Raw genomic sequence first — 12176 nt, 5'->3', positions numbered from 1 at the left:
GACAGGCACTGTCTAAAGTGGCTGGGGAGCCTGCCATTGATCGATTGAAATGGTGTGAAGTGAATTAATGTGAGGCAGGCAGTCTGTCTATCAAAGCACACTAGGAATCTAGAGCAGAACTGATCTGTGGTAGCAAGCTCAATTTACTGGAGGACTGAACCACATATATAATGGAGATATTTTGCACAAAATATTTGTATTCTCATATGAGTTGAGGGATTCTAAGAATAGTCAGTCAAAAATTCATTTTCGAGACCTATATGCTGAAGCAATCTGTTATCTGCTATTAAATTAATATCATCAGTTAGCAGATTATTCTATGCACGTTGAAAGTAATCTATTGGCACTACATGGTGCTTGGAAAGTTGAATTTGCCAAAAACTCCATCTTAGACTTGGAGAAACAGGAAACAAATCAGGAAAATGCAAAAAAAAACCAAATTCTTGAATACAAAACATTGGCCCAGATATTCCGATCGCAGGCCTCCTGCGGGTGGAGGACTGCGATCTGGAAAAATCTGCGTCCTTACCTGAGGGCTCCCGGGAGGCGCACAGTTCCGCTGCTGGGCCTCTCCAAACTACTGGTGCGCAGGGCCCACACATCCCAGGGGTGCATGTAGTTCGCAGCATCCCCGGGGTCACGTGGGCCATGGGGAGCCAATCACAGAAGGGAATCTCCCTTCATACATTTGACAGGAAGACCTGTCAAATATATGAATGGAGATCACCCCCAAAACATAGTAAAACTTTAAATACATTTTTTTTAAATCACATTTTTAAAATGACTTGAAATGACAATAAATTAAGTATTTTAAGCAAAAGTTTTATTTTTTGAAAAAAATAAAGAATTTTACGGGGCTAAAAATAAACTTATCTTTTTTTAAAGTATTTTTAAATGATAAATCAGTGAAAACATTTTTTGTTTACTTTTTTCTACTCTTATCCTGGTAAAAGCAGGCCTCATGCCTGCTTTTACCAGGTGCAAGAATTGTAAGGGTTTTCTGTGGGCAGAGGGTCTCCAGAAAGTGGAACTATCCGCATGCAAAGGCCTTTCTCCAGGGCAGCTGGAGGATCTGTCAAGAGCTTTCTTGACAGATCGGAAATGCCGGTTTTCAGCGCATGCGCAGTGCATGCCTGAAACCGGCATTTCCGATGCCCCTACGGGTGGGTACACAGCGTGTACCCACCCGTAGGGATCGGAATATCCGGCCCATTATGCCTACTGACGCACCGATATAAAAGCAAATGATGCACTGCTTCACAGGATGGGGTTATAACATTTGATTGGACACCTGAATAAGTCCAAGTACAAAATGTGATGTGATTCCAGTCCAAGAAATCCACACATCAAAGAAAGATGGTGTAATAGCATAAGTATTGGGTTGGATACCTGCTCTCTTCAGAGTACAGCTGTGTTGTTCAACTCATGGCCTCCTTTTCAAATTTAAACTTTATGTATAAGTATTAAAGATGGCAGATATACCACACCTTTTGCTTTACCATTCTCTTCTTTACCACCATCCTATGTTTCCTTTCTGCTCCACCTCACCCCTCAATCTCCACGATGACTTATCCTCTTTCAAGGCAAAGTTTCCACTTAAACAGTCAGCCCCAACTTCTGCCTCACCCACTGTTAGACGCTCACCAGCATGAACACAACCTTACCCCAGCACCCAAATTGACGCTATTTCAAATACACAATTCCCTAAATATTTTTTATGTTTTACCTATATCCAAAATAATCCATACAAATTATATTGAACACATAATATTTACTCTACAACAACAGCTACAGATTAAAATTAGTATGCCTGGCATGTCCTCCCAATGAATGCTCCAATATGAAAAGTTCTTGTGGACTTCTGACTTTTAAATGTGTTCATACCTACCTGTTATGTTTGTATGTAATCCTTTTTTTTTAATGCCTCTCACGTTTTAATAAGATTTTGTTATTAATGTTAGAGTCAGTTTAAAAGAATTGCTTTGAGTCAGCCTGTTCGCGCAGGCTTTTGCCACTGGGTGACACTGTGAAGCACTTTTCGCCTCTTAGCTTTGATTCTCCACTAATTTAGATTTCCATTGCGCAAATGAGTAACCAGGTAGGCAATTTAGTTTAGCTATTTATTATTTAAATGCAGCTCTGTATTTAGATATTGTATCTTCCCTCTCATCAACCACCCCTCCCCCCCAAATGGAGGCCTATTCTTGATCAATCTACAGCCCTCTGGAATATATATTTATTTTTGTCTTCAGACTCCAACTCTTGATTGCTCTGTATCCAGTACAGGAGGAGCAGGAATTTCCTCCAATTAAGTAATGGGAAGACCAAAGCCATTGTCTTCTGTCCCCGCCACAAACTCCGTTCCCTAGCCACCGGACTCCATTCTTCCCCCAGGCAAATATCTGAGGCTGAACCATACCGTTCACAACCTTAGTATCATATTTGACCCCGAAATGAGTTTCCGACCACAAATCTGCTCCATTGCAAGACCACCTCGTTCCACCTCTGTATCATCGCCTGACTCCGCTCCTGTCTCAGCTCATCTACTGCTGAATCCCTCACCCTCACCCATGCCTTTGTTACCTCTAGACTTGACTATTCCTGGTTGGCTTCCCATCTTTCACCCTACATAAATTTAAGCTCAGCCAAACTCTGCTGCCCATATCCTAACTCGTACTAAATCCCGTTCACCCATCACCCCTGTGCTCGCTGATGTACATTGGCTCATGGTCTGGTAACACCTCAATTTTAAAATTCTCATCCTTGTTTTCAAATCCCTCTATGGCCTCGCCTCTCTCTATCTCTATAACCTCCTCCAGTTCTACAACCTCAGATCTCTGCGGTCCTCCAATTTTGGCCTCTTGAGCATCCCCGATTTTCTTCACTCCACCATTGGCAACTGTTCCTTCAGCTGCGTAGGTCCTAAGCTCTGGAATTCCCTCCATAAACCTCTCTACCTCTCCTCCTTTAAGACGTTCCTTAAAACCTACCTCTTTGCTCAAGCTTTTGGTCATCTGTCCTAATAATTCCTTATGGCTTGGTGTCAAATTTTGTTTGATAATGCTCCTGTGACCTTGGGATGTTTTACTACGTTAAGGGTGCTATAAATGCAAGTTGTTGTTGCACCAATGTGGGGTGAAGGGGATATACAAGAGGCCAGAGTCAGAAGAATAGAGTGTTTGTTTGGGAGGGGTTGTAGGACTGGAAAAGATTACAGAGATAAGGAGGTTAGAGTTGAACAGGATGTTGTGACTGTGAAAAGCCTGAGACATTGACCAGGGAGGGGATGGAGTTAGTGGCAAGGGTATGGAGTTTGTGCTAAGGCCAACGACAGTGGTTTCGCTCTTCACAATGTTTAATTGGAGAAAATTATGGCTAGTCCAAGAGTGGATGTTGGATTAGCAGTCTTGCAAGCGTCAGTTTCCACATGTATGCTGACGAAACCCAGCTCTGCCTCACTACCTCTTCTCTCGACCTCTCCACGTTGTCTAAATTGTCAGACTGCTTGTCCGACATACAATTCTGGATGAGCAAAAATTTTCTCCAATTAAATATTGGGAAGATGAAAGCCATTGTTTTCGGTCCCCGCCACAAACTCCGTTCCCCAGCCACTGATTCAATCCCTCTCCCTAACATCTGTCTGAGGCTGAACCACACTGTTCGCAACCTTGGTGTCATATTTGACCCTGAAATGAGTTTCCGACCACATATCCGCAGCATAACAAAGACCGCCTACTTCCACCTCCGTAACATCGCCTGTCTCCGCCCTTGCCTCAGCTTATCTGCTGCTGAAACCCTCATCCATGCCTTTGTTACCTCTAGACTTGACTATTCCAACACACTCCTGGCTGGCCTCCCACATTCCACCCTACATAACCTTGAGGTCATCCAAAACTCGGCTGCCCGTGTCCTAACTCGCACCAAGTCCAGTTCGCCCATCACCCCTGTGCTCACTGACCTACACTGGCTCCCGGTTAAGCAGCGCCTCGATTTCAAAATTCTCATCCTTGTTTTCAAATCCCTCCATGGCCTTGCCCCTTCCTATCTCTGTAATCTCCTTCAGCCCCACAACCCCCCCGAGATATCTGCACTCCTCTAATTCTGCCCTCTTGAGCACCCCTGATTATAATCGCTCAACCTTTGGTGGTCGTGCCTTCTGTTGCCTAGGCCCTAAGCTCTGGAATTCCCTGCCTAAACCTGTCCGCCTCGCTACCTCTCTTTCCTCATTTACGACGCTCCTTAAAACCTACCTCTTTGACAAAGCTTTTGGTCACCTGCCCTAATTTATTCTATGTGAATCGGTGTCAAATTATTTGTCTTAAAATACTCCTGTGCAGCGCCTTGGGACGTGTTACTACGTTAAAGGCGCACCATAAATACAAGTTGTTGTTGATTGCGTGGAGGGTCTGAGAGAGGTGTTGGAGAGGTAGAGCTGGGTGTCATCACTGTACATGTAGAGGCTAACCCTATATCCGTGGATTATGTTACCATGGGGCAATGTTAATGAGAAGAGGAGGGGTCCAAAGCAGTTTCTTGGGGATTGCAAAAGTGACAGTGTTGGAAGAGAAGTCGTCACTAGAGATGCTCTGGCTATGATCCATCAGGTAATAGTGGAACCACATGAAGGATGAAGAGTGGGACAGCAGAGGAGTGGCTTTGGAGGAGGAGGACAGTGCGGTTAATTATGCCAAATGTTGCAGACAGAAGAAGGAGATATGCAAGACAGTCAAAGAAAGTGTCATTTGTGACTTTGGTTAGCTCTACTTCAGTGTTCTCGCTCAGGCCAACATCTCCAGCATCAAAGCTTTGACCACGCTCGATCAGCTCCGATGGATGGATCACATCGTCCGCATGCCCGATACGAGACTCCCAAAACAAGCGCTCCACTCGGAGCTCCGACACGGCAAGAGAGCCCCAGGTGGGCAGAGGAAACGCTTCAAGGACATCCTCAAAGCCTCCTTGAAAAAGTGCAACATCCCCACCGACACCTGGGAATCCTTGGCCCAAGACTGTGCAAAGTGGAGGAGAAGCATCCGGGAAGGCGCTGAATATCTCGAGTCTCTTCGCCGGGAGCAAGCAGAAGCCAAGCGCAAACAGCGGAAGGAGCACACGTCAACCCAAGCACCCCACCCACCCGCCCCTTCAACCACCATCTGCCCCTTCAACCACCGTCTGCCCCACCTGTGACAGAGACTGGAGGTCCCGCATTGGACTCATCAGTCACCTGAGAACTCATTTTTAATGTGGAAGCAAGTCATCTTTGATTCCGAGGGACTGCCTAAGAAGATGATGATTTCAGTTCTGTGGGAGGGTCGGAAATCTGATTCGAGGGAGTTAGGGGAGAGATGGACATTGAAGTGGAATGTGACAACACATTCAAGATCTTTGGAAAGGAAAGGGGGGTTGGAAGTAGGGCTACCGTAAGCGAGGATAGATGGGTCTCATGAGGAGAGTGGTGATAGCGAGAAAAGAGAGAGGGCAGTGCCTGAGGAGAGGGAACCATTTATAATGCCTGCGTGGAATGGTGCCATGAGGGAAAATTTGGCTGCGGTTAGGAGTTTTGTAGAAATGGGGTCAAGGGAGCAGGTGGTGGGTCTTGTAGATGAGATGAGTTTGTTTAATGGATGGGAACAGATGGGTTAGAAACTGGAGGCAAGATGGTTCAGGCGAGGGTAGGAAGTTGAACTTGCGGGGGTTGGGGAGAGGTTTGGCTTGGTGGGCAAGGGGAAAGGTGAATGCAGCTGAACAGATGGTCTCTATCTTGGTGATGAAGTGATCCATGAGCTCCAAACCCATGTTTTAATTTGTGCTGTGAGTGTCAGCGGCCAATTCCATCACAGAAGCTATCATGGCTGAGTCCAGTCCTTGTGCATTGTCCATACGCACAGACTTCCACAATTCTAGCTGGTGTGGTGGATAGCGATTGGGAGCAATAACTCGAACCTGTTTTCCCCTCCCTAATTTTAGGCTAGTTGTGGAGCTACTACTCCCACTTCAATTGAGATCAACTAACTCAGCACAGATCATGCATTGCACTTGGGGAATCTTCCTGATTTGTATGGATGAGCTGCTTACTGGATTAACTTGCTAAGTCATTGTGGAAGCAATTCAGCTCTCCTGATATTTGAAATATTATTGATGGAGAATGAATCATTTAAATAGCACGTGACCCTCGGCTCAACTTTAAGCCCCACATTTGATTAATTGCCAAGACTGCTTACTTCCACCTTCAGAATATGTTCCTACATTCCTGTCTCACTGCAGTTGAAACCCTCGCCCTCAACTTCTCCGTTGCTTTCTTCAATGGCCTCAACCTCTTCATTCTTCTTTTCACCAATATGCACGCAATACAAACTCCAAATCTTCTAGGATTATGCAATCCATGTCCTTCACTGTGCACCCATCTTCTGATCTCCACTGGCTCCTTCTCCCTCAGCACATGAACTTCAAAATCACTCCATGGTTTTACTCCACTCTATCTGTACCCAAAATACCTCCAACTCTGTGTGGTTGTTTGCCACCCCAGCCTTTGCTTCAGTGTGGGTAGGGAGTTTAGCCTTCAGGAAGCATGTCCCGGCACTGGATTTTTCTTTCTGAGCCTCTTTGCTTTCCTACCTCCCTTCCCATCTTCAAAAACCTCCAAGATTTCAGCTGCTTTGCCGAATACTCTCCCATGTCCTGTTTTTTGTCCACTGCTCCTCTTGTAAAATGTTCTAGGATGTTTTATGTGAAAAATACTCCATAAGTGTATGTTGTTGCATGTCTGAAGCCTTGCTTTGCCCAACAGAACAGCATTGCCAGTACAGGAAACTCTTTGGTATCCGGCACCAACGGGACCGGGATGGTGCTGGTTGATTAAAAATTCCGGATGATGGAGAGGGTTATCTACCGAGGCTATTTTTAACAAACAAAAATAAAAAAATCAAGAAATGTGCAGTATGCAGTAATTGGGTACTCGCCTACAGAATGTTGTGTTAAATGGATGGTGGAAGATGCTTGATTAAGTACAGTACTGCCAGTTGAGGGTAATCCATAACTCTTTAATTACTTAACAGTAAAACAAAACTTATACAGTAAACAGAAAAATGGCGGATCGGAAGAGACTACTGGCAGCGCGGGAGAGTCAGACTCCTGTTATTGAGGTGTTCGGACTTCCGACAGCGCCAAGAAGCCAAGTAGTGGCAGTTTGGAGAACTACCCCCCACTGACTAACTCGGCCACTGCGGGGGATTGGACTCGGCAACATTTCCAGTTATTGAGGTGTTGTTTTCGGAGTATGAATTTTGCCGGTTAATAGAGAATTCTGGATATTTAGGTGTCGTTTAAACGAGAGTTTCCTGTAATTGGTATAACTTCAGCTTTTCATTCACAGTGCTCTGGGAAGTACTTGTGATTACTGCATTGATTAATATGTGGCAGTGGGCGTTTAAAGGCTAAAAATTAGATTTCATTTAAATCTTGCTAAAAGAAACCAAATTTAACCTAAGATCTGTGATTGTAACTTTTTTGATGGGTTGCTTTTTAGCTGGTGCGACAACAGAAACCATTCAAGCTGTCGGTGCAAATCCTGATTTACAAGGGGCAGATGCCAAAGTTCAGGAAGAAGAACCTGACCTAGCAGATGATGACATTACTGCAGGTAAGTGGTTCTGTTTTCAAATCTGTGAAGGGCCATTTTATTAAAGATTGTTTTCTTGTTTTTGTTTTGAAGAAATCTTAACCCAGATAAGTGATGCTTGTGAAACAAAGGCTTGTTAGTGTTAACCTTATTGATAATACAAAACTTTTGTTCTAATTATTTTACTGTATAAAGCAGTCATTGCCAACTGCAAACTAGGATCATGTGATGTTTGCGAATATTTCAAATTTTTGCAGTTAAAATAACAGAATTGTCATGCAATAGTTTCCACCAACCTTTAAGTTTAAACTTGCTGTAACATTAGTACTTTTTTAACAAAGGTTAACTCTGTAATACAGTATGTAATTGCAATGATTTCACAATGTTCAGAGTGTCCCATTTACTGATAAAACACCTCTGCTTGTGGCCTTTGAATTTAATGTGCACAGTAGTGTTTTTAGACTTGTGCTATCTAGATGATTGGAAATTATTACCGAAGTAAATGTAATTCAGTGAATGCTGCTTTGCATAATGGCGTTGCAGACCTTGGCAAACACGATGGGAATTACCCTGTCTCCTGATGGCACGTCTTGGTAAATTAGGTTGTATGGCAGATTTGTATTTTGACTTACTTTGGGAATGGTTTGTTCGACATTGCTATTTTACTCTTAATTGCTTATGCACTGGTAATCAAATAGTGGCTATAATTTCTCCCTCCAAAATTCTGATCAGAAAGGGAGATAATTGAGAGTGACAACTATGATACCAAAGGAACATAGATTCCAGTGTACTCAAAGATTATGAATTGGAATCTTTTATATGCTATTCTTAAATAAGTTATTGACTCACAAAAAGCTATCTATAACAAATTGAATGTATAATTTTTAACTCCAAAAATGTTTAAATACAAAAACAGCCACTGTCCTCCGACAGTGTCACACTAAGATGTATAGCTATTGCATAACATTTATTTTCTAGTTGCTTTTAATAAATTCATTAAAAAATTCAACTTTATATTGTTGGTAAATGACAACTTTGTTGGTTATGGTTTTTCAAAATTGAGCTTGCAGAATGATATTTTATGCCGAGAGCAAAGCAGAACTGAACCATGGTCAAGACAACCAAATTTAAAAATATCTAGCCATGATACTATTAAAGGAACACTCCAGGACAAAGCACAAAAAGGCCATTATTCTTCAGCAGTTGGCTGTAAAGCCATATTTTTGATTTTTTTTAAAAAACAAAAAACGTTTTCTTTTGTTTGCTTCACTGCATTTTTCTTGCTGGATGTCTTCATCTCTTTCTCCCCTCCCCCTTAAAAAGTGCATCAGGTGTTGCTTTTTACTTTTTGTAGCGTAGCAAGAGTGGTGAAAGCTGAGGGTGGAAAAACAAACAAGTGTTTCAGCAAACAGAATGCCACATCAGTAGAGCCTGATGTACAGCACTCTGGTAAGGCTGCATCTTGACTCCTATGTTCAGTTGAGGTCACCAAAAAACAAGGGAAATATCCAAGTCCTGGAGGTTGTGCAACGAAGGACTACGAGGCTAATCCCTAGTATCAGATGACTGAATTATGAGAGAAGATTAGAGGCATTTGCTGTCAGTTTTGAAAGGAGGAATCTAAGGGATCTTATAGAGGTCTGGAAGACTGTAAGTGGAATAGAAAAGTTTCATCCGATGTTTTCAAGTTAATTGAAGATAAAGAGCCATGGTATAAGCCAGTAAAAGACAAATTCAACACTGATATCAGGAAGCACCTTCACACAAAGACTGATTACAGGTGGAGTTGTGGAGGAAAGCTCACTGCAATCTTTCAAGAGGCAGTTGGATGTTGTGATGGGGGGACTAAGAGGCCCAACCATTTTACAGTGGTTAATTTTCTAATTGGAGCTGCCTTTTTTTAGTTGAATATAAAGTAATTGGTTTTCTCCTGGAGTTTTCCTTTAGCTATACAATGGGCAGAATAAAACAATTACTACGACAATAACAACTTACATTTATATAGTGCCCTTAACATAGAAAAGTGTCCCAAGACACTTCATAGAAGTGTAATCAAACAAAAACTGGCACTTCTCCAAAGAAGGATATATTAAGAGTGGTGACTAAAAACTTGGCCAGAGAGGTGGGTTTTGAGAACTGTCTTAAAGGAGGAGAGAGATGTAGACAAAGGGGTTAAGGGAGAAAATTCCAAGAATAGGGCCTGGCAGCTGAAGGCACTGCTGCCAGTGGTTGGGTGAAAGGAGTGAAGGATGCACAAGAAGCCAGACTTGGAGACATGCACAGTTCTCAGAAGAATGCCTGGAGAAGGTTGCAGAGGTAGAAAGGGTCGAGGTTATGAAGGGATTTAAACAGGAGGATGATCATTTTAAATTTGAGGTATTGGGCGACCAGGAGCCAATGCAGGTCAGCAAGCTCAGGGATGATGGGTGAGCTTGGTAAGGGATAGGATACAGGCAGCAGAGTTTTGGATAAGCTAAAGTTCATGGATGGTGGAGGATTGCAGGCTGGTCAGGAGAGCATTGGAATAGTTGAGTCTAGAGGAGACAAAGGCATAGATGAGGGTTTCAGCAGATGGGCTGAGGCAGGGGCAGCGATGGGCAATGTTACGTAGGCAGTCTTTATAATGGAAAGGCTATGGGGTTGGATGCTCAGCTCAGGGTCAACTAGAATTTGAGGATTTGAATAGTCTGGGACAGAGGCCGAGGACAATGGCTTTGGTCTTCCAAATGTTTAACTGGAGAAAATTGTGGCTCATCCAGTACTGGATGTCAGACAAGCAGTCTAACAACCCAAAGGCAGCAGAAAGGCAGAGAGGGGTGATGGAGAAGTCAAGCTGGGTCACTCCCCTATCCACCATGCTAGTGACCTCAGCGTACACGTGGAAACTGATCCCCTGCCTTCAGACACTTTCGCTAAATGGCAGCATGTAGGTGAGGAAGAGGAGGGGGCCAAGAATAGATCCTTGGGGCCTCCAGAGTTAATGGTGCAGGGGCAGGAAGAGAAGCCATTGCTGTAGGTAATCTGGCTGCGATTAGGTAGATAAGATTGTAACCAAGCGAGGGCAGTCCCACTGAGCTGGACAACAGAGGAGAGGCATTGGAGGAGGATGATGTGGTCAATTGTCAAAGGGTCTAGACAGGTCAAGAAGGATGAGGAGGGATATTGCATCATGGTCAGAGTAGTGCATTATTCTTCTTTGTCCATCCAATAATAGATAGACTTTGAATTGATTTGTTTCCTGATTTATCATAAAGGCTATTCCTGCCTAAAAGTAGAGCTCCAAAACAGTTGACTGCTGTAAAGCCAATAGTTTATTTCGATAATCTGTTACAGTTTAATTTCTGATTTGTGAATGTTTTAGCAGGTAGTTTGTAGACTGCTGATTTAATTTAGTTTATGTAATTGGATTTCTTTTAAAATCCTTCTTTATCTGCAGTGATTTATGACTGTTTAACCTGATTCTAATCTAATCTTTTAAATACTTATTTGCTGGATTTTCTATAAAAACATCCAAGTTGGGTTATTCTGTTTTTGAAAAAAAAAACTCAAATGGAAACTTTATGGTTGTTTGGACAAATTGTTCAAAATGGGTGTGAAATTTTTATCTACGTCCTATAGGATCAAATAAGCTTTTATACAATGAGGCTAACGTAAGATGTATGACACTAAGAAAATAATCTCTTACTGGAACATAATTCAATAGACTTTGCTGTCCTGAATGAGAAACATATGAGATTTTTGTGTATACTTTGCTCTGTTCAAAAGTTTGTAGAGTTTAAATCAGAGGCCAGATTTAAAATAATACTATTTCTTTTTAAAGTGGTTATTTTAATTTCAGAGAAACTATACTTAAAATATTATGGGATTTATATCATTAAGTTATTATGATTTACTGCCATTGGTGTGGAATTACTTGCTAATTTTATAGAATTTTGTCATTATTATTCAATTTTTCAGAATTTATAAATAATCTACTTCTCAGCCAGTCAGTATAAAGATGGTGTAATAAAAACAAAATATGCTGGAAACACTCAACAGGTCAGTGAGCATCTGTGGGAGAATAGATACGTTAATGTTAGATACATAGATGTTTTGTACAGATCAGCTATGATCTAAGTGAATGCCAGAACAGGCTTGATGGGCTGAATGACCTCTTCCTGTTCCTTTATAGAACTTTTGTCAGAACTGACGAAGGGTCTACACCTGAAATGTTAACTTATATGTTCTTTCCACAGAGACTGAGTGACCTGCTGAGTTGTTCCAGTATTTTCTGTTGTTGTTTTAGATTTCCAGCATCTGTCATATTTTGCTTCTTGTTTAAGGATTTGGTTTTGATTTTGGACAGCTTTATTGTAATAATAAATAGAAATGCTAAAATGAAAATGGGCTCTTGACTGTATGCTGTCACCTGATGACCATGGCTTCATTCTGTTATTGGACTGATCAATTGTATAGGAACAAAGTAACAGGGAGTAGGCCATTCAGCCACTCGAGCCTGTTCTGCCATTCTATTAGATCCATTTACCTGCCTTTGCTCCATATCCTTTCATACTCTTAT

The 12176-nt window shown here is 42.2% G+C and overlaps 1 protein-coding gene across 7 annotated transcripts in view; it reads left to right on the top strand.

The window, feature by feature from the left end:
- The window catches only part of wdr7 (WD repeat domain 7), an 836682-nt gene that overhangs the window by 376798 nt on the left and 447708 nt on the right, over nucleotides 1-12176 (top strand). For all 7 annotated transcript variants that reach the window (XR_015074758.1, XM_085974490.1, XM_085974481.1 and 4 more), the window contains one exon: nucleotides 7526-7639. Coding sequence is in view for 6 of the 7 variants with exons in the window: in XM_085974490.1 (XP_085830616.1) it covers nucleotides 7526-7639 (114 nt within the window). In the remaining variant the exon portion in view is untranslated. The remainder of the gene's footprint in view (nucleotides 1-7525; nucleotides 7640-12176) is intronic.

This window comes from Somniosus microcephalus, chromosome 2, assembly GCF_052327205.1.
Source record: "Somniosus microcephalus isolate GS21.2 chromosome 2, FLI_Smic_1.0, whole genome shotgun sequence".
Lineage (NCBI taxonomy): Eukaryota > Metazoa > Chordata > Chondrichthyes > Squaliformes > Somniosidae > Somniosus > Somniosus microcephalus.
This window is presented reverse-complemented; position numbering and strand designations above follow the sequence as displayed.